Genomic DNA, 23,445 nt, shown 5'->3' with positions numbered 1-23,445 from the left:
AACTTAGTAACTTTTTACTATAGTTATATATACCATATATACACAAAATTCTCTTTTCTTTAAAAAGATGGCTTACAGCCATTCAAAAACCCCTTCAATACCCCTCCCACTTGGCTCCGTTCCCCCCACTGCTCAAGTCAAAGACAATGCAAGACACAGGACCTCCACAGTAAGGCATGACAGCCAAAGCTTTATACATGTATACACAGACATACATATATATATTATATCTATCTACATATATATTATATCTATCAATAAGCTTCTTCCCCCTTATAAGGGAGATAGCCAGCCAAAGCATACACTCGGCCCCCACTCATCCCACTCCAATCTGTCATACATTTCCTTTTCATCTTAGCTCCTTGCGAATGAAGGATCATCTTTGTCCCTTGCCCACTAAGGTCAGAAGCAGTGCAGTAAAACACCACATCCACAACAAAGCCAACCACTTCATTTAAATGGCAACCCTCTCTCCTTGTCCAAAAATAGAGAAAACAAGGACAAAGGGAAAAGGCTTTTGTTATATGTTGGTAAAACATACACATTTTGACATAGCCCAAAGGGATTTCTCCCCATCTTCTCTATTTTCTGTATGTACATGGGGGGGGTTCCTCTGATTAAGTGAAGTGGCCTGGCTGTGGATGTACTATGTCTTGCTACATTGCTTCTGACCCAAGGCAGTAGGCAGGAGACAGGGATGACCTTTCATACACGAGGAGCTAAGATGAAAGGGAGACAAGGGTGGTATATGGCAGTGGGTGCATGCCTTTTGACTCGGCTACCTCCCTTATAAGGGGGGAAAAAGCCTATGGTATATAGATAGACAACACACACACACACTCAAAAACCATTTCTCTCTTTACAAGACAGGGGTTAGTTTAGTTAAATCACATACACCCACATTATAAACAAATGAAACTCATTCAACCACCTGTCCCATCTCAGTACCTTAGGGATGAAGCGATACAAGTTTACTGGAAGAAAAGAAAAAGAAAAAAAAAAAAATATATATCACACAATAAAAAGACCTTTTCCTTTCATTGTTGAAACAATTTCCTTTCCAAACAATGAAGGGTATTTTGAAGCTCTAAAACCTCAACATTTGAAAGTCATGAGATCAGAGCAGGAAACTTTTGTCCAAATATAATGCATGGGTCATCAGACTCAAACTGAGGTCAACCGAGGTCAAACTGAGGTCACCTTTGACATCTGACAACTGGAATCTCTCATTCCCCAGTACATAAGACAAGAACTCCTTAGGCAAAAGCTGCACAATCAATTTCATCTCTATAATTACTTTTCCTTGCAAGCATACCCACACAAAGACAAACATACAAAAAAAAAAAAAAATTACTTTCAATAGGAGATTCATAAAATAAATTCACAACTCAACTACAACTTCTCCCTTACAGCAAAACGCTCATAGGAGAGCCCCGAGCAACGATTTTCCGTGTTTTTCCCCTGGTTCCTTGTTCTCAGTGTGTTTCTGCGTGAAGTAGAGTTGTGTGGTCCAAGAGGTCTAGGGCTGGGACAGGACCAAGGCTGGGACTGCAAATAATAAAATTAATTATATCAGTACAAATTATACATGACAATTATGATTCGGTTAATATAATAAAATATTGCCCTATCAGGAGGCTAGGACAGTGCCCCTTACAGAGGACTTTGTAGTGTGGAATTTAATGAACAATGTCCTTGGTCCAACTCACCAGTGGTAGGGTTTGAACCAGCATCACATCAACCTCCATCTCAAGTAGCGATGCCCTAACCTACTCAGCCAGTGAGCATCCAAATTACATATATACACACACACACACAAGAATAACATTAAACAAGATAATGGAAGATGGAGGAAGAATAGTTATGAAGGGCGACTTTAATTGCAAAGAAGTCTGCTGGGAAGAGATGACAGTAAAGGGTGGAGACGACTCATGGGGAAATGTTCTACTTGAGATGATTATTGACCACACAATGACACAATGGATTCAAGAGAACACTAGGTATAGAAATGAAGAACCATCGAGACGAGACCTAATGATCACATCAGAACCTGAAATAGTGGAAAAGATAGAATACCAGGCACCAATAAGTAAAAGTGACCACATATTGATAGAACTAGAACTAAATGAGAAAAAATACATGAAAATAAATTAACAATATAGATAAGGAAGATTGATGTATGAATTTTTTTTTTTTTATAAAATAAGAAAATTCTTTCAAAATGAAAACTGGGAAAGAATACACAAAGAAGATACAACAGTAGAAGAGAAATGGAATATTTTGACAAAAAATTATAAAAAAGGAGTGGAAAAGTATGTCCCAAGACAAAAACAAGAAAAGGAATATGTAAAGTTGTAAGGAGTTGAAAGACAAAAAGAGATAAAGCTTGGACCAAATGGAAGAAAGACAAAAGACCTGAAAAATGGAATATATATACTAGCTATAGAAATGAGAGGGGGGTCGCCGATTAAATGAAGCGGCCTTGCTGTGGATGTACTGTGTCTTGCGACACTGCTTCTGACCCAGGGCGGTGGGCAGGGTGCAGCGATGACCCGTCATCCAGGAGGTGCTCAGATGAGAGGAAGGGTGGGAGGGGTGTGGAGTGTATTTAGGGATGAAATGGGTGGGAGTGTTTTTATGCCTTTCCCTTTTTGGCTACCTCCCTTGGAAGGGGGAAAAGGCCTTGGTATATGTATGTATGTATGTATAGAAATGAATATGTACAAGTGTGCAGAGACGAAAAAAGAAAATATGAAAAAGATGTCATAGAAAAATGTAAAGATCAACCAAAACTATTTTACAGATTTGTAAACAAACTGAAAAACAAACAAGAATTAGATAAATTATGACAAGGAGTTGAATACACAGAGGAAACAGAAATGGCAGAAATTGTGAACAAGCATTTTAAATCGGTGTTTACAAGGGAGAACATACAACCTGGAGAGATCGAATGGGAAGAGAAAGTCCCCCCTATGAAAGAAATAGAAGTAACAAGGAATGAAATAATGAAACACTTGAGTAATCTTGATGTCAGAAAATCGCATGGACCAGATGAAATAGCAAACTGGATTTTGAATGAATGCAGGAATGAACTGGCAGACAAAATACAAAGCATAATAAACAGTTCATTGAAAGAAGGAAAAGTTCCAAAAGATTGGAAAAGAACAAATATAGTACCTATATACAAAGGAGGAAATAAAGAGGACCCTACAAACTATAGACCAGTCTCTCTAACAAGTACAATAGCAAAAATCTGTGAAAGAATTATAAAAAGTAGATGGGTAAAGTATTTAGAAAAAAACAATGTACTAAATCCAAGGCAGTTTGGATTCAGACAAGGACGATCATGCGTCACCAATTTAATATGTTTCTATTCAAGGCTAATAGATATAATACAAGAAAGAGATGGATGGGCTGATTGTGCATTTCTAGACCTAAAAAAAGCTTTTGACAAAGTACCACATAAGAGGAAGAGGAGGCGAATCAAGTAGGGAAGAAAAGGTAAAAGGTACAGATGGAGAGATGATAATGGAAGAGATGGCAATGAGGGGAAGATGGGCAGAATATTTTAGGGAGTTGCTGAATGTGAAGGAGGATAGGGAAGGAAAGATAGCTGCAGTGGGAAATGCGAAGAAAATGAGAGTGATGAGTGAGGAGAAGGGAGGAGAAATAAGGAAGAATGAGGTGAAGGCAGTTGTAAAGATGATGAAAGCAGGTAAGGCACCTGGTCTGGATGGATGTCATGCAGAATGTCTGAAAAAGGGAGGTTCAGTGATGGTGGACTGGTTGGTGAGGTTATTTAATGTTTGCTGGAGAGAGGGTAGAGTACCGGAGAACTGGAGTAGTGCCTGTATAGTTCCTTTTTACAAGGGAAAAGGGGACAAGTGTGAATGTAGTAGTTTCAGAGGGATTAGCCTGTTGAGTGTAGTAGGGAAGGCTTATGGGAGGATCTTAATTGAGAGGATTAGGAGAGGAACAGAAGGAGTAATTGGTGAGGAACAGTGTGGATTTAGGACGGGTAGAGGTTGTGTAGATCAGATCTTTGTGGTAAGACAGATATGTGAGAAAGCTATAGGAAAGGGGAAGGATGTTTTTTGGGCTTTTATGGATCTGGAAAAGGCTTATGATAGGGTAGACAGAAAGGCACTGTGGGAGGTTATGCAGATTTATGGGATAGGAGGAAAGCTTTTGGGAGCTGTCAAGAGTTTTTATGAGAGTAGTAGAGCATGTGTTAGGATTAGAAATGGAGAGAGTGAGTGGTTTGAAGTAAAGGTGGGACTTCGTCAAGGATGCGTTATGTCGCCCTGGCTGTTCAACTTATACATGGATGGGGTGGTGCGAGAGGTGAATGCTAGGGTAGTGAGTCAGGGATTGGAGATGGTTAAAGAAAATGGAGAAAAGTGGGAGGTGAGCCAGCTGTTGTTTGCGGACGACACTGCGCTTGTGGCAGGGTCAGAGGAGGGATTGAGGAAGCTGGTGGCAGAGTTTGGGAGAGTATGTGATAGAAGAAAGCTAAAGATAAATGTGGGTAAAAGTAAGGTGATGAGATGTACAAGGGGTGAAAGTGGCAGTAGACTGGAAGTGAACATTAAGGGAGAGCGACTGGAGGAAGTGGATAGTTTTTAGATACTTGGGTGCAAGTGTAGCAGGAAAAGGTGGAGTGAAGGTGGAGGTAGAATGTAGATTGAGAGAAGCGAGTAAATGCCTTGGTGGTTTAAAGAGTGTAATGAGGAATAGACATTTGGGAATGGATGCGAAGAGGAGACTGTATGAAGGAGTGATTGTGCCAACAGCACTGTATGGGGCAGAAATGTGGAACATAAGAGAAGAAGAGAGAAGGAGTCTGAATGTGTTTGAGATGAGGTGTCTGAGAAGTATGGTGGGGGTTACTAGGCTGGATAGAGTGAGAAATGAGGAGGTGAGGAGGAGAACAGGGGTGAAAAAGGATTTGGGAGATAGGGTTGATGAAAGAATATTAGGATGGTTTGGACACATGGAAAGAATGAGTGAAGAAAGACTAGTAAAAGAGGTATGGAAGGCAGATGTGGAGGGAGTGAACATGAGGGGACATCCTAGGATGAGGTGGATGGATGGGGTGAAGGGGGCTTTGGGGAAGAGGGGAAGGTCTGTTGAGGAAGGAAGGGAGAGGATGGAAGACAGAGGTGAGTGGAGAATGGTTGTATATGGATGATGTTGTGACTGCATGAGGAGGAATGGGCGGGGGGTGGGGTAGTATGTGTGAGTAAATTTTGACGCAGCCCAAAGGGATTTCTCCCCGTCCTCGCCTTATATGCAAAGGGGGACGGAGAGGGGGGGTCGCCGATTAAATGAAGCGGCCTTGCTGTGGATGTACTGTGTCTTGCGACACTGCTTCTGACCCAGGGCGGTGGGCAGGGTGCAGGGATGACCCGTCATCCAGGAGGTGCTCAGATGAGAGGAAGGGTGGGAGGGGTGTGGAGTGTATTTAGGGATGAAATGGGTGAGAGTGTTTTTATGCCTTTCCCTTTTTGGCTACCTCCCTTGGAAGGGGGAAAAAGCCTTGGTATATGTATGTATGTACCACATAAGAAGTTACTTAAGAAATTAGAAACTGAAGGAGGAATACAGGGCAAACTGCTGAAATGGATGGAAGACTTCTTGCATGAAAGAAAAATGAGAGTAGTGATAAGAGACAAACACTCAAAATGGGATGAAGTAATAAGTGGTGTTCCACAAGGAACAGTTTTGGCCCCAATAATGTTTGATATATATATTAATGATATAGATAAAGAAATTGAAAGTTACATGAGCTTCTTTGCAGATGATGCAAAACTGTTAAAAAAAGTTAACACTGAAGAAGATTGTGAGGCACTACAGAGTGATCTCAATAAAGTATGGGAATGGAGTAGGAAGTGGGAGATGGAGTTCAATACCAAAAAGTGTAATATAATGGAATTTGGAAAAAGCAAAAAAAGAATAGAAGGATCATGTAAATTGGGAGAAGAAATAAAAAAAAAAATAGAAAATGAGAAGGACCTGGGAGTCATTATTATGAATAATATGTCACCTGAGAAACATATAAACAAGATTTTTGGAGAAACTTGTAATTTAATAAGAACAATCAGTGGCATTTACATACCTGGATGAAGAAATGGTGAAGAAAATATTAATCACTTTGATAAGACCAAGATTGGAATATGCAGCAACAATGTGGTCACCAAATACAAAAAAATGTATAACAAAACTTGAAAGAATACAAAGAGCAATTACAAAATTGGCACCAACACTCTCAAAACTATCATATGAAGAGAGACTAGCAAAACTTGAGCTACAGACACTAGAGCAGAGAAGAGAGAGAGGAGATTTGATAACTATTTACAGAATCATGAAAGGCATAGAAATTATTGATAGAGAGGATCTAATAAAATGGGATGATAGAAATACAAGAGGACACGGAAAGAAAATCAAGAAAGACAGCTATAGAAGAGATCTGAAAAAGAATAGCTTTCCTCACAGAGTAATAGACATTTGGAACAAGTTAGATGAGAAAGTGGTGTGTGCAAAAACAATACATGAATTAAAAAATAGTCTAGATAAAATGAGATACAAAGACGGGACACCACGAGCATAGCTCCCCTTCCCATAAAATACAACTAGGTAAATACATGAAAGGGATGGAAGTCCTCGATAGAGATGATTTACTAAAGTGGGATAAAAGAAAAACAAGAGGACACAAAAAGAAACTTAAAAAGAACAGTTATAGAAGAGATCTGAAAAAGAATAGTTTCCCATACAGAGTGGTGGATATCTGGAATAAATTGGATGAGGAAACAGTGAGTGCAAAAACTATACAAGAACTTAAGAACAAACTAGATGCTGAAAGATACAAAGACGGGTCACTACGAGCATAGTTCTCTTTCCGTATAATACAACTAGGTAAATACTGATACAAGCTCTGCTACTTATATAAAAAAAAATTGACTGCCCTCAACAGCCCCTGCCCTACACCTTACATTTGGAACACATCTCAAAATGCTTTCCTGTCAACCTTGTCATGTACCTTTTCCAAATCCATAGAAACCTAACAGCCAAAGCTTCATCATACAGCAATCCCTTCTTGTTTCACTCATCTATAGAACAGATACGAAAAATACCTCTCCACACATTCCTATTTCTTGCATCTATTTTTTCAGGCTAGCTATTACAATGTGATTTTACTTAAGCAAAAGATTTATGCCATGATTTATGGTTTACAGACTATCTCAATTAAACCAAAGACAACAGCAGTCTTAAGAATTAGCCCCCAGACAACAGCAGACATTTTTCTATATATCTTTAATATTATCACCAAACAGTCCTCCTCAGCTGAAGTGAAGGAAAGATTAGCAACAACTTACTTTTATAACTTTGGAAGCTTGTTTTACTGGTGACCTGAACATGGACAAGGCTTTGGCCCTCTTGGATTGTACCTGTTCCTTATCCTCATCCCTTCCTCTCTTCTTAGCTCCTGGAGTCTGACTTTGAGAGGGACCTGTTCTGCCAGATGTACCCATCATTGCCACTTTTGCCTGTTGCTGTGTACATAAAAGAAATCTCATAAAAAGATATACATACATATACCAAAGGCTTTTTCCCCCTTACAAGGGAGGTAGCCAAAAAACAAAGGCATAAAAACCACTCCCACCCATTCCATCCCTAACATACTCCACTCTCCTCCACCCTCTTCCCTCCCTCTTCTCTTGGCACCTCCTGGATGACAGGTCATCCCTGAATCTTGTCCACTGCCCTGGGTCAGAAGCAGTGTCGCAAGACACAGCACATCCACAGCAAGGCTGCTTCATTAAATCGGTGACCCCACCTCTCCGTCCCCTCATGCAGAAAAGGAGAAGATGGGGAGAAATCCCTTCGGGCTGCGACAAATTTTTCTCACACATACTCCCTCACCCCCCCCTCATGCATCACATCATCATCCATATACAAACATTCTCATTCACCCCTGTCTTCTGTCCTCTCCCATCTTTCCTCAACAGACATTCCCCTCTTTCCCAAAGCCCCTTTTATCCCATTCATCCATCCATCTCATCCTAGGTCACCCCTTCATGTTCACTTCTTCCACACCTCTGTTACTAGTCTTTCTTCACTTATTCTTTTCATGTGTTCAAACCATCCCAATACTCTTTCATCAACCCTATCTCCCAACTCCTTTTCCAAGCCCATTCTCCTCATCACCTCCTCATTTCTTAGTATATCCAGCCTAGTAACCCTTATCCTTATCAGACACCTCATCTCAAACACATTCAAACCCTTCCTCTCTTATGTTCAATGTTTCTGCCCCATACAGTGCTGTTGGCACAATTACTCCTTCATACAATCTCCTCTTAGCATCCATTCCCAAATGTCTATTTCTCATTACACTTTATTCTTATTACACTCATTTACACAAATGTCTATTTCTCGTTACACAAAAGATATACAATATCAAAAATACAATGACAGATGTAGAAGGGAAGAATGAAGGGAGCATATTATATTAACCTCGTATGGGGTAGAGACATGGAACATAAGAGGAATACTTCAAATGTGTTTGAGATGTAAAGTCTGAGAAGTACAGTAGAGGTTACAAGCTTGGATCAAGAGAGAAACAAGGAGGTGAGAAGGAGAACAGGGTTGTAATAGGAGATGGGAGATAGGGATGATGAAAGAGTATTGGGATGGTTTGGACACATAGAAAGAATGAGTGAAAATTAGTAAAAGAAGTGTGGAAGGGAAAAAAAGTTGTTGGTATATGTATGTACTTTGGCTACCTCCCTTGTAAGGGCCCCTTGGTATGTGTATATGAATGTAGGCATACATACATACATACATACATATACCAAGGCTTTTTCCCCCTTACAAGGGAGGTAGCCAAAAAGGAAAAGGCATAAAATCATTCCCACCCATTCCATCCCTGAATACACTCCACACCCCTCCACCCTCCCTCTCATCTTAGCACCTCCTGGATGATGGGTCATCCCTGCACCTTGTCCACTGCCCTGGGTCAGAAGCAGCATCGCAAGACACAGCACATCCACAGCAAGGCTGCTTCATTAAATCGGCGACCCCCCCCTCTCCGTCCCCCCATGCATAAAAGAAGAAGACGAGGAGAAATCCCTTCAGGCTGCGTCAAATTTTGCTCACACATACTATCTCACCCCCCATCCCCCCACCCATTCCACCTCATGCATCACAACATCATCCATATACAACCATTCTCCATTCACCCCTGTCTTCTGTCCTCTCCCGTCCTTCCTCAACAGACATTCCCCTCTTCTTCAAAGCCCCCTTCACCCCATCCATCCACCTCATCCTAGGACGTCCCTTCATGTTCACTCCCTCCACATCTGCCTTCCATACCTCTTTTACTAGTCTTTCTTCACTCATTCTTTCCATGTGTCCAAACCATCCTAATACTCTTTCATCAACCCTATCTCCCAACTCCCTTTCCACCCCTGTTCTTCTCCTCACCTCCTCATTTCTCACTCTATCTATGCTGGATGTAGGCATACATCCAGCATAATGGGTGAGATCATGTTGGTAGATGAGAGACAGAACAATTCACCTTAGCAAGGAATCATTTTGGAGGTAGTTTTAAGATTGGTAGAATAAACCTTACTGGTGTCTGCTACATAAGGCAGAAAGGTCAAACTTCTTCACTGTATTTTCATGTTGCTAGAGCTACTGTCTCCTTTTTCCATAATTGTTGGTAATAATGGAAATCTGCCAATAAGTCAATTCAATTCTTTCACTTGTAAAAGGAGGAGGAGGAGGAGGAAAAGAAATAAATTAACTGCTGCTGGTAGTTGTAAACAAAAATAGCAACATGTGTGTGTGTATTCCACTTCATTGTATTAAAGAATTAAGCCTACTGTGTAATATCCAACCCCTTTACCCATGTACATAAACATTTATATCTTGGATTTTTACCAACACTGCTTCATTACATGAAGCAATGTGGGAAACCACATTTTATCAGACCTTGCTGTGGAGGTGGTGTGTCTTGCATTGTATGTACAAAACTTTAAGGCAGCAATTATCATTACATCTCAGATGACAGTATCTATCTCTATATCTTAGCCCTCTTCCTCATTATAAGGGAGGTAACCATCCCCACCCATTCCATATTCACATCCACAACCTATTTGTTTCCCTCAGTTTCTTGTGGATCTAGGGTCATCCCTGTCTTCTGCCCACTGTAAGGGGCAGAAGCAATGCAGCAAGACACAGCACATCCATATCAGGGCCAGCTGCCTCATTTGCAGAGCAACCCTCCCTCATCCTCTCTAGCAAAAAATAGAGATGATGAGGATAAATCCCTTCAGACTACATCAAATTACTATCTATACACAATCCTTCCCCACTCACATCTATCCACTGCCTTCTTTATTCCTTGCTCAACAGACATTCCCCTCTTGCTCAAAGCCCCTTTCACCCCCATCCACCAATCTCAGAAGACATACTTATACATATACATATGTAAATATTATCTATTTACGAAGGGCTCCCCTTATAAAGGGAGGTAGACAAGTCAAAAAGCACACACTCATTCCCATCCACCACCCTTTCCTCCCTCTCATCTTAGCTCCTTGTGGATGGTCATCCTTGTCTCCTGCCTGTTGCTCTGGGTCAGAAACAATGCGGCAAGACACAGTACAAAAATTATAAATTAAAAATATGGCTTACCCTTTTCATTTTCTCTTCATCCTGCTTATTCTGGTGGTCGTCCCACACATCCTCCACAAAACGAACGAGTGGTTGCCCGTGGACCATAAAAGGCTCTCCATGCTCCAATTCCCACTCTTCAGCCTTTTTGAAAAGAATTTCCTGTACCCTTGGGAGTTCCTACAATTTAAAGAGTTATGTATCAGTGATCATTGAATAAGTACACTACTTAAAAGCAAAATTTGCAGCAAGTCATATACCAACCACGGCTGAAAAAAATACTTAATTCCTTTCCAGTGATGGTATCTTTACAGAGCTTGTTTTAGTTAATGCCAGAAATTTCTATTTAACTCAGAGTAAGACCCCATACTAAATGTTTGAATTAAAAGTACATACACTATTGTTAAAAATATCATACATACAGTATTTACAGTATATACAAAGGATTTCTTTCCCCTTATAAATGAGGTAACCAAGTCTAAGGCATGCACCCACTCCCTTGTTTCCCTTTTATCTTAGCTTGCCTAGTAACCCCTATCATACTTCTCAGGCACCTCATCTCAAACACATTCAAACTCCTCCTCTCTTATGTTCCATGGTTCTGCTCCATACAGTGGTGTCTGCAAAATCACTCCTCCATACAATTTCCTCTTAGCATCCATTCCCAAATGTCTATTTCTCATTATACTTTTTAATTCCCTAAGGCATTTACTTGCTTTTCTCAATCTACATTCTACTTCCACCTCCACTCATTCCTTTCCCACCACATTTGCATCCAAGTGTCTAAAACTTTCAACTTCCTCAAGTCTCTCTCCCTTAATACTCATTTCCAATCTGCTGCCACTTTCTTCCCTTCTACATCTCATCACCTTACTTTTACCAACATTTATCTTCAACTTCCTTCTTTTGCATACCTTCCCAAATTGTCACTAACTTCCTCAGTCCCTCCTCTGATCCTCCCACGAGCACAGTGTCGTCAGCAAGCAACAACTGGCTTATCTCCCACTTTTCTCCATTTTCTTTAATCATATCCAATCCCAAACCTACCCTTGCATTTACCTCTTGCACCACCCCATCCATGTATAAATTGAACAGCCAATGCGACATAACACATCCCTAGCGAAGCCCCACCTTTACCTCAAACCACTCACTCTCTCCATTTCTGATTCTAACACAAGATTTACTACTCTTGCAAAAACTCTTAACCCCTTCCATACGGTGCCGCACACGTAGGCGTCATGGACTTAGATCTCGGTGGCAGCAGCCAATGCCAGCCGTACGACGTGTCGTAATAATACTCACATCATAAAATATAGTCACCGCTTATATCGATCGTTCTCTCTTCACCCGTGAATTTTGATAACCATAGAAAATGCGATTACAAAAGAATTAGAAAGAATGTCATTATGGAGGGGCGACTACAATAAATATAATCGAGACGCCGATATGGCAGCCTCGCGAATACACTCGCTCCCCATGACGCCTAGGTGTGAGGCACCGTATGGAAGGGGTTAAATGCTTTCCTCCTATTCCATATATCTGCAATACCTCCCACAATATTCATAAAACTTAAACAATTCTGGTTGCTACTGTTCATAAACAACTGCTTTAATAGGAGGGTTAACTGAGATGAATCTTAACTTATAATGGTAGGTTAGCCACTGTTTAATAATCAACCCCTTTTGTAATGGGTGGTTCTTGTTGTCAACCTATATCCACATCCCATTTGCAGCAGAGATTAAACCTACTGCAACTAAACTATTGCACAGATTGGCACTCCTTTCCTGATTTGGACTTCCATCAAGCTATTCTATTTAGCTGGGAGCCAAAGGGCCAGTAAGTGGATGCTAAAATATTTTCTGTTCCACATAACTAAACATCAAGATATGAAGAAAAAATGAGCCAAATTTCTTATGTAATCTAGAATGAAAAACTTCTCTAAAATTAATAACATGCAACATTAGCTAGAATGAAACATATACTGGCCATTTCATATCAATATTTTAAAATTCCAACATAACCAAATTGGATAAATATCTTACAGTTCTTATTCGTTTTCTCTCCTTTTCCTCTTGTAGCAAGACTCCTCCTCGTGTATTAAACAGACGACCAGGATCTTTGACTCTCTCTTCCAAGTCCAGAAGTTCCTTGAAAAGTCTCATAAATTTGTCTACTGAAAGCAAGACATCTTTGTCTCTTTTATACCTTGTCTCCCACTTTTCAACTTCAGCTTCATGTTCCTCAAGAATTGCTTCTGTTGATTCATCTGCATGAAAACAAGTAAAAGGTATGGTAACCAACATAAAGATCTATCTATATGATGATGATATGGTTTAACGTCACACACTCCCCCCCTATCATGAGGCTAGGACGGTGCCCCTCACAGAGGGCTTTGTAGCGTGGAATTTAATGAACCATGCCCTTGGTTCAACTTCGCCGGTGGCAGGATTCAAACCGACACAAGTAACGATGCCCTAACCTGCTCAGCCAGTGAGCTTCCTTGTAACCAAGGGCAATTTTCCCCCCTAACCAGAGAGGTAGCCAAAGTCAAAAGGCATATACCCACAAAAGGCCCAAAAATAAACAAGAATTATTCAATAAATGGTAAATTTCAACCAATTTGGATCCCCAAATATTTTCTTCATTCAGATATACCAGTACTAAAAAGTTTGTTCTACTTTATTTGGAATACAGGGAACTCAAAGTAAACACCCACCCATAACCCATTCATCACCCTCATTGCAGAAGGGGGAAGTTAGGCAAGAAAAAAGAAGGGGTTAATGTAAACACTAAAGGATTACCAGAGTTGAAGTGAGCAAAGGCTTTCATTTCTGCCTCTCCAGCATAACACTGTTCCCAAAGCTTAGCCAATTCCTCTCTTAGTCGAAGAATAAAACTGGAGAGATTTTGCACACGGAGACATTTTAGGCGTGTCAATTCCTCTTCCAACTGCAAGAAAAAAAATACATATATATCACAAATATGTAAAAATTAAACAATGCACAAATTACTTTAATCAATCTAATAGTGATGCACTTGACAGATTTTGTCTGTCAAACAATCTGATAATAACAATTTACTGAACCTTAAAATTTATAATCTTAAGAGAAAAAGAAATTATCTTAAATTCAATATACAATGTCAAAAGACATTTCCCTCTTGCTCAATGCCCCTCTTACCCCATCCATCTCATTCTTGGTTGTCCCCTCAAGTTCACTCCCTCCACCTCTGCCTTCCACACCTTTTACTAATTTTTTATTCATTCTTTTCATGTGTCCAAACCATCCCAGTACTCTTTCGTCAGCCCTGTCTGCCATCTCCACCCCAGCTCTCCTCCTCACCTCTAACACATTCCATAAGCTTCTCTATCAACCCTACCACACCTTCAACTATATGAATTCCAAAAGAACATCCCTTCCTTTTGCTATATACTTCTCACACATGTCTTACCATAAAAACTCTATCTACACATCCTCTTACTCTTCTAAACCTTCACTACTGTTCCCCAGTGACTTCCACTGTTCCCCTCCTAATCTGTTCAATCAACACAACCATACACCTAGGAAATGGAAGGAAACAGTCACCATTTGTTACCTCACCCTGGGTTTAAAGGTAGAGGAAATATAGGTAAAGTTGATCAAGACAGAGCTTGAGCCCAGTCCAAAGAGTGAGTATCTGCCCCTCTAAATGGCCGTGAGAAAGTTAACAGGGTTTGAGCAGGGAGATAAATATCTCTGATACCCTTCTTCTGGGACCACCTTGTGCAGGTACCTGTCATCAGTACCCAGCCATGGTAAATGGTATATATCAGTATATTGTACACTGGAGACCATACATACCTTGTTTATACATGATGGGGTGTGCTTGGGGGCAGAGGCCAGGAAGGCTTCCTTGTCTTCCTGGGATACCTGGAGCAATGTCCACAGAGACTCAATTTTCTCACGAAGCTCCAAGGACTTCATTTCCATTTCGTGAGCTCTGAACTCCAACTCACTGTGAAGGGACTAAACAAGATAATGTCTGTTAATAAATCAATAGATTGATTTGGTTCTTTCTTGCAGGAACCCCATGGCCCCCAGGAAACCAGCAACGGCCACAAGTTCAGCCCGTAAGTCACTTATTGAAGAAATTGTGTTGCTGTATAGAAGGAATGGGTATAGGACAATGTAACATATTATGCTGTGTCTTCCAGGTTTGTATGGCTTTAATGTGGGGTCATAACTTGAACATCAGCATGCCAGTGCAACTCTTGTCTATCTGGAAGTGATTTCTCAGCTAGGTTTATTTCTGGGGGAGTTTGGTAGTCTATTAAAGAATATTTGTTTTATGATTGAGAGAACCAAGTAAATGCCTTGGGAGATTAAGAAGTGTAATGAAAAAATAGACATTTGGGAATGGATGCTAAGAGAAGATTGCATGAACGAGTGATTGTGCCGACAGCACTGTATGGGGGCAGAAACATAGAACATAAGAGAGGAGGAGTTTGAATGTGTTTGAGATGAGGCGGGATGGCCAAGTCAAAACATACACACACTTCACCTATCCAACACCCATTAATGTTCCCTTTTATCTTTGTTTCTGGCTAAAATGGTTGGGTGTAGATTGGCTGTGGGGTGGGTTGACTTGGCCACTTGGCAATTAACAAAATAAATTTCACCTTAAAACAAAATACAAGCTCATACCTATGAATTATATACAAATCATTAAGTCTATATGCAATGTTAATGTGTATACATAAGATGCTATATTTTTATAAAGGAATGAGAAGACAAGTGCCATACCTTGACCTGCTGCAGATACGATTTACTCAACGACACTTCATCTTCGTCATAACACGCAATTTCCTTGCACAACGTATCGTCTGGAGACTGTTCCAAAGTCTCAAGAAAACCCATTATTCCTTTCTTTAAAACAATGAAGGTTGCTTGACGATCATTCTGAAATTTCACAGTGTAACATTAATACCAGGGCACTCTATTAATACAAAAACAGAGGGGGTATTCATAGTCTCCTCACTCTAGCATACTTCTCCCACTAACCACAGGAGATCATTAACAGTAAAGGTAAATACACACAAAGTACAAAAAGCAAACTCGGAAAAAGATCTTGGAGAGATGATTGGAAAAGACATGAAACCAGATAAGCATATAAATAAAATATTTGGAGAAACCTACAATTTATTGAGGTCAATCAAAGTGGCATTTGCTTATTTGGATGAAGAAATGATAAAGAATATACTAACTACACTAATAAGACCAAAACTTGAGTACGCAGCATCACTTTGGACACCCAATACCAAAAAGAATATTAAGAAACTAGAAAGAATACAAAGAGTGACAACCAAACTAGCACCGACTCTCGCCGAACTAACATATGAGCAAAGACTGTCCAAACTGAATCTACCAACTTTGGAACAAAGAAGAGAAAGAGGAGATTTACTGACTATCTACAGAATAATGAAAGGAATGGAAGTTTTAGACAGGAATGACTTGTTAGTGTGGGACAACGGTAAAATGAGACACGGAAAAAACTGAAAAAGGACAGTTATAGAAAAAACTTGAAAAGGAACAGCTTCCCACACAAAGCGATAAATACATGGAACAAATAAGACAACGAAACAGTATGTGCAAACACTATACAAGATTTTAAGACAAAACTTGATGCGGAGAGATACAAAGACAGGTCACCACGAGCATAGCTCCCTTCCCGTGTATTACAACTAGGTAAATAGATGTACCACAGCTTTTACTCCCTTACAAGGGAGGTAGCTAAAAAAACAGGCATAAAATCCACTCCCACCCATTCCATCCCCACATACTCCACTCCTATTCACCCCCCTCCCTCCCTCTTATCTTGGCTCCTCCTGGATAACAGGTCATCCTGCATCTTGCCCACTACCCTGGGTCAGAAGCAATGTAGCAAGACACAACACATCCACAGCAAGGCTGCTTCATTTAATCAGGAAAGGTAAATACAAAACTGAAAACACTTAGAACGGTTGTAGACACAGGATATGGACAGCAGAAACACTAACCACTGTATACAAATGACAGAAGACCTACACTTAACTATGCATCCACATCAGTTTCCAACTATCAAGAAAGTTACCAGACAACCTAAATACAATATAATATGAAGCACTATGAATAACAACTGGTTGAACTAAAATATCACTAGAACTACATACTAATCCAAAATCTTTCCCAGATGAGAATGGTAGTCACAATTCCATGCAAGAAAACACAAACTCATTCACCTTTCATATCTCACACAAAGCCCACAAATCCAACACAGAAACAATTCCAGTATTCTACTCAAACATCTACAACACGCCAGTGTCCCCACAATAGGCTCATCCAAAATTACATACATGTATGTATCAGAACAAACTCGATCACTATACCACTTAATTCTATATTTGACCAAAATTCACCCAGAAATCAACCCAGTAATGAGACCATTGCCAACACGTGCAAGAATAGTTATGCTCAAGTCATCACCTTGCACAAAAAAAGTTCCAACACAGAATCAGTCTTGCAAGTCATCAATTACTCTTGATGCAACCACAACAGTTGATACAGAGCATACTAATCTACATTGTCCTACACTCACTCTTTCCAGACAATCTACATCTATATATCAAAGGTTTCTTACCCCTTTTAAGGGAGATAGCCAGCCAAGGCAAGCATCCACCCACACAAACCCCAATCTCATCTGTTAGCCATTTTCCTTTCTTCTTAGTTCCTTGAGGATGAAGGATCCTTCCTGTACCCTGCATACTGCTCAGGTTAGCAGTTCAACAAGCAATAGTATATACATATACAAAAAACAAAAACTCCCACCCATTTCATCCCTAACATACTCCACTCCCATCCACCCCCTTCCCTCCCTCTTATCTTGGCACCTCCTGGATGACAGGTCATCCCTGCATCTCGCCCACTGCCCTGGGTCAGAAGCAGTTCAGCAAGACACAGCAAGGCCGCTTCATTACATCCATGTGGAAGTGGATTTTATGCCTTTGTGTTTTTGGCTACCTCCCTTGTAAAGGGAAAAAAGCCTTTGGTATATGCATATATGAATTGTTGCAAAATAACCATAAGCCTAATCAATACAATATTACCTTTTCTTTCTCCATTAACAGGATGTGATCTTTAACAGCTTGCAAGTCCTCTACAGATGGGAGACAACCACTTGGTATATAATGAGGAGTCTCGCATAGGTATTCACACAAACCCTGTTAATAAAAACAATCCAGAGTACAAAAATTATTTAAAGAATTAACAAACACATATATAAGGCCCTTCCTCCCTAATAAGAAGGGTAGTGAAGTCAAATCATACACCTAAATAATACACAGAATTAATTTAACCATGGCTCTGAACATATCTAAATATTTTATGCTACCCATTTTTATGTCAAACACACCTGATCTTTTTCATGAAGAGCAGCAACCTCTGCCATTCTTTCTTCTTTCTTAGTACGTAGGTCATCCAATACACTTTGGAGTTTTTCATCCATTTCCAAGGCTGTCAAATCTTCATCTGGGTAATAGGTATCAACACCAAGTTCCTAAAGATAAATCCACATATTTTATCCAGGAATTTCTATAAGGAATTTCTTTGTATTACTTCTTAGTTTTTTAATTACACAATATAATATTGACCAAAGTATTAGAATCTTTCTTACCCTTGAAAGTCGAACAATTTCAAAAGTGTTGTACTCTATTCGCCGAGTAATTTTTTGCTTCAACTCCTTTTCAGAATCATAAATATTTTCACATACATTCTGTTGGTTAAACAAAATGATTAATGTTATATAATATACATGAATATACATTTCCTTTTCCACCAAACCCTGTAGTAAGGGGAGAAAGAATACTGCCACCGAGTGGAACCACTGAGTCGCAAAAGGCAACAAAAATGGGACAGGGATAGGACTAAGCATCCTACTCTCTCTAGCCACAAAGGGGACATTCCTTAAAAAATAAATAAATAAATAAATAGAAATAAATAAATAAATAAAAATATATAGAAAATAAATAAAAAGTGTGTAATTTCCTTTTACTTTTGATTCCAATGTTGGGAAAAGACAATAAAAAAGGGAAGATGAGTTATCTCATTTTTGCTGGAAATTTTACCTTCAAAATAAATTTTCAAGTAAACTATTGATAATAGATAAAAATAACTGTTATTTCCATAATCAGCATGAAAAATACTATAAAAAGAAGTAATAAAAAATTCATTTTAAAATAAAAAAACATTTCCACCAAAAAAAGTTGCCAGGTAAGGGGTTAAAATAGGCATGTAGCAAAACACATATAAACATCAAATCCTCAAAATAAAAATGCTAACATATAATATTTAACCCTTTAATGTTGTGGAGAAATTTCAACCAAAAATTTTTTTCTGTCTAATTCATGAATACCTCATTCAGTTTAGTTGTAAACCCTGGACTGGGTGAACTTTCTTTTTCTTATATGTTTGATATGGTCCTCCTCTTCAACATAGGATCATTCTGTTAAAAACACCCATCCACCTACTCACATTTTACTTTCACTTATGGCAGTACCATAGAATGTGCATTCTACGTTCTGGTGGGCAGCGGTGAGACTACGAATCTACATTCTACATTCTGGTGGCCATCGTTGGGACAAAGATATTACACCTACATTACAATGGGCAGCTCAAACACTATGACTACGAAGACTATAAAACTTACACCTACATTCTAGTGGGCAGCAGTGGGATTATGAATCTACTCCTACATTCTACAGTACTCCCAATGGAAGTCCTGCCAATCCAACCAACATCAAAGGATCCTTCCAGTACCCAAAATCAATGGATGAGGGATGGGTGGATTAACTCATCTGTCCTTCTACACGAATCAAATAACTTCTACTTTTCAGCAGTAATTGTAGTAATCGGCAAATAGGTGTCTATGTCACTCACCGAAATATTCAAGAAGAAATGCTTCCTTCTCTCTTCTCTCTGCTCTTTACTAAGCCCAATATCATTCCAGATTGTGACGAGTTTGCCAAGAGTTGCATCCAGCTTATCATGGCAGGATTGGTGCAAACTGTCAAAAAATAAAAAATAAATATATATATATATATATATAAAATAATAATAATTCTAGATCAACAACTTTCCCAGGATGGACTGATTTTATTCATGATCCAGTAAAAAAATAAGGATAACCCTGCACTGGTCTTATAGGACCGAGAGGGACTTTTGATAGGTACCTGCAATGAGGATGTTGGAAGAGGAAAGAGACAGAAAGAGAGAGAGAGAGAGAGAGAGAGAGAGAGAGAGAGAGAGAGAGAGAGAGAGAGAGAGAGAGAGAGAGAGAGAGAGAGAAAAGGGAATAGAGAAATGAGAAAAGAGGGAAGAGAGAAAAGAGGGAAGAGAGAAGAAAAGAGAAAAGAGAGAAGGGAGGAAAGAGAAAAGAGAGAAGGGAGGAAAAGAGAAAAGAGAAAAGAGAGAAGAGAAGAAAAAAGAGAAGTGAGGAAAAAAGAAGAGAAGAGAGAAAAGACAAATGAGAAATAAGAGATGAGAAGAGGGAAAAGGGGGAAGAGAGAAGAGAAGAGAGAAAAGAGAGAAAATAGAGAAGAGAGAAAAGAGAGAAGAGAAAATTGCTGAAGCAGTCATTTTGGGGATAGGATCAGTAATTCAAATTGCAATATATAAAAAACTAAAATTTTTGTGTAACTTATTTAGCTATTAGTGACGTCAGTAAGTACTAAAAACGTACTCCGATAAAATTTCTATCTATTATACCAAGGGGTTCTTCCCCCTTATAAGGGAGGTAGCCAAATCAAGAGGCAAGTACCTACTCCCACCCATTCCACTCCCATCCACCATCCTTTCTCCCCTCTCATCTTAGCTCCTCATGGATGATAGGTCATCCCCGTATCCCGCCCACTGCCCTGGGTCAGAAATAATGCAGCAAGACACAGCACATCCACAGCATGGTTGCTTCATTTAATTGGCAACCTCCCTCGGCCCTTATGCAGAAAAAGAGAAGACAGGGAGAAATCCCATCAGACTGCGTCAAAATATAATTCATACACAACTACTCTCTCCATCCCCTCCCTTCTTTGCATCAGCCATTCTCCACTCACCCCTATCTCCTGCCTTCTCCTTTCCTTGTTCAACGTCCATCCATCTCATCCTTTGTTGCCCCCTCATGTTCACTCCTTCCACCTCTGCCTACCACACCTCTTTTACTAATCTTTCTTCACTCATTCTTTCCATGTGTGCAAACGATCCCTATACTCTTTCATCAACCCTATCTCCCAACTCCCCTTCCACCCCTGTTCTCCCCCTCACCTCCTCATTTCTCACTCTGTCCAGCCTAGTAACCCCTATCATACTTCTCAGGCACCTCATCTCAAACACATTCAAACTCCTCCTTTCTTAATTTCCATGTTCCTGACCCATAGTGCTGTCTGCACAATCACTCCTACATACAATCTCCTCTTAGCATCCATTCTTAAATGTCTCTTTCTCATTACACTTTTTAATCCCCCAAGGCACTTTGTCAAATACTTTTGGAAAATCAAGGAATATGACATCCATGTTTTTCTTTACCTCAGCCAGATTTTAAAGCACATAGTCATGGGTGTTGTTGTTTTAAGAGCCTGTTTGAGGGGAACATAGCAATCTGAAAGGTTTGTTAGTATTTTGGTAAGTCTGTGAGTCATATTACAGTTGATCAACTATAATATGACTTACACATCTTTTGGTGTCAAGTGTCTGAACTCAAAACTCCAATCATACATCAGGATGTGTAATCATGAACATGCCCAATCTTGTTATAGGTTGTTACATGGTTCAGATTCATATAAAGCTGTTTCTTCTTGGAAAATATATTAGAGAAACACTACAATGTGACCACAGCCAGGAAAAGGCAGACATATTTTCAGGTCAACAATTGTCTTTATTGGTTATTAACACAAGATCCAGAATGTCTCCAGAAGAAACAAATCTAGGTTCTTGAACATGTTGGGTTAGTCCTAAGGTGATGAACAAGTTGTAAAATGATTCATCAGCTGCACTTATTTAAATAGGCATTGGGAGATCCCAGGCTATGGAAAGCAATTTGAAATCCTCTAGAATTATAAGTTCTTTGCCAACACTCACATCATTCACATAACCTATTAGATTTGCATTATGATTATCATCCTGCAGAACTGGAGGTCTGTGTACCGTACCACTAGTATGTAGAAGACACAGATGTATAGGAATACTACCAAATTGTTTGGTAATTGAGTCTGTAGGTTGCATTGTATAGCATGTGCTATCTGATATACAGACATACTCCATTACCATGCATCATCACATAGAATATCATAACTAGGATTATTAACCACAGCGTCCAGTATTATGAGGTTGCGCCAAGACTCAGTTACTGCTAAAATATGGATTTTATAATATTTCCAAAGGTTATGTGCATAATACATCTTGTTGCAAATACTGTTTAAAGCAAAATTTAACAGAAATGATGACCAGTTGAAATGGGGTGGGGATATGTACGAGTTAGTTTTGTGGTTGGAGTGTTTTTAATATTTGTAGAATTTCCACTACTTAATTTCGAGTTGTTACTAATAGCAACTATACAGCAATATCACAATTAATAACTACACCATGTTGAAAACATAAAGACTAGAAATATTAACATGAAACATTATTTCTGACTTCAGGATTATTTTATGTTATATCTATTCACTACACAAAGTTTAACCTATTGTTTAGTACTAAATATATACTACGGTGCTTCATAACCAATCATAACTTATATAAATACCTTGTATTTTCCATTTTTGTTGACAAAAATCCCAAAAATATAGACTCAACGTATTTTCCAACTTAAAAAATCTCACAACGACATTTCAACAGGCACACAACTTTGAATTTGACAGCAGCTGTTTTCACAGACAATGACAAGATCTAGTAGAGTCTTTTATGTTCTATTACGATGGAACTTTTCTACGTAAATAAGTAAATATGTATTATATAACAAAATATTATATTACTTATTTTGAATCAAGGTAATTTAATTTATCTAACGTAGTTTAAAACCATTGAAATTTAACATCCGAAGAACGTTCGTAAATCATATACACGTGAACTTTGAAATGGCTACACCCCACATTCTACGGGGGTTGCTGATGACATAATATGCAATGTATCCTACATGGGCTACAGAAAATTAAAAATTATTTTTCATCTAATTAGTTACGTATGTTTAGTCAGGGGAGTCATTCATTTGCCAGGGGAATTTTAAACCTGTCAAATAAGCATGGTTTAACATAACAAGTTGGCGTTACGTCATTGCCACCTCTGCTAGCCCCATTGATTGGACGAGAAGTCACACCCATTATTTTTATAGATTTATTGAAGCAACATCCCGGTTTATGGAACACCAAGACCAAGGAATATAAGTTCGAGGTATGATGATATAGAGAAAGAGTTTTTCTGAACCATGTCTAAAAATAAATTAGATTAGGACCTTTCGCAGTCAGGCTCGTAGATTCCTATTAGCGCTAGAATTTTCAATTGTCTCGGATTTCACGAGGCAAAGGAGTGACTTAGCTAATTTGGAAACCGATATCTAAAAAAAGATACGCCATAAATTGCTGCATAAATGTATTTAAAATTAAAAACATGACTCTTAATTTTATAATTTTTACTTACTGGTGTGTGATAAGGCTTTGTTAATTCAATTATAAGGTAAAACTAAAAATAGGTAATTATTTTTACTGAAGTA

General features: G+C 39.1%; 1 protein-coding gene across 3 annotated transcripts in view; it reads right to left on the bottom strand.

Annotated features, from left to right (window-relative positions):
* Positions 1–22,590, bottom strand: part of LOC143036578 (protein regulator of cytokinesis 1-like) — a 64,163-nt gene extending 41,573 nt beyond the window's left edge. For all 3 annotated transcript variants that reach the window (XM_076204121.1, XM_076204119.1, XM_076204120.1), the window contains exons 1-12: positions 22,483–22,590; positions 19,626–19,752; positions 18,364–18,462; positions 18,103–18,246; positions 17,798–17,911; positions 15,459–15,614; positions 14,517–14,681; positions 13,479–13,626; positions 12,720–12,943; positions 10,699–10,857; positions 7,377–7,553; positions 1,411–1,548 (exon numbers count right to left, since the gene is read on the bottom strand). In XM_076204121.1, coding sequence (XP_076060236.1) covers positions 1,411–1,548; positions 7,377–7,553; positions 10,699–10,857; positions 12,720–12,943; positions 13,479–13,626; positions 14,517–14,681; positions 15,459–15,614; positions 17,798–17,911; positions 18,103–18,246; positions 18,364–18,462; positions 19,626–19,752; positions 22,483–22,496 — 1,665 coding nt within the window. In that variant the 5' untranslated portion in view covers positions 22,497–22,590. The remainder of the gene's footprint in view (positions 1–1,410; positions 1,549–7,376; positions 7,554–10,698; positions 10,858–12,719; positions 12,944–13,478; positions 13,627–14,516; positions 14,682–15,458; positions 15,615–17,797; positions 17,912–18,102; positions 18,247–18,363; positions 18,463–19,625; positions 19,753–22,482) is intronic.
* Positions 22,591–23,445: the final 855 nt, after the last annotated feature.

Source organism: Oratosquilla oratoria, chromosome 20 (genome assembly GCF_046742065.1).
Source record: "Oratosquilla oratoria isolate Oo_2021 chromosome 20, ASM4674206v1, whole genome shotgun sequence".
Classification (NCBI taxonomy): Eukaryota; Metazoa; Arthropoda; class Malacostraca; order Stomatopoda; family Squillidae; genus Oratosquilla; species Oratosquilla oratoria.
Note: the sequence above shows the minus strand (reverse complement) of the source record. Positions and strands in the feature narration are given on the sequence as shown.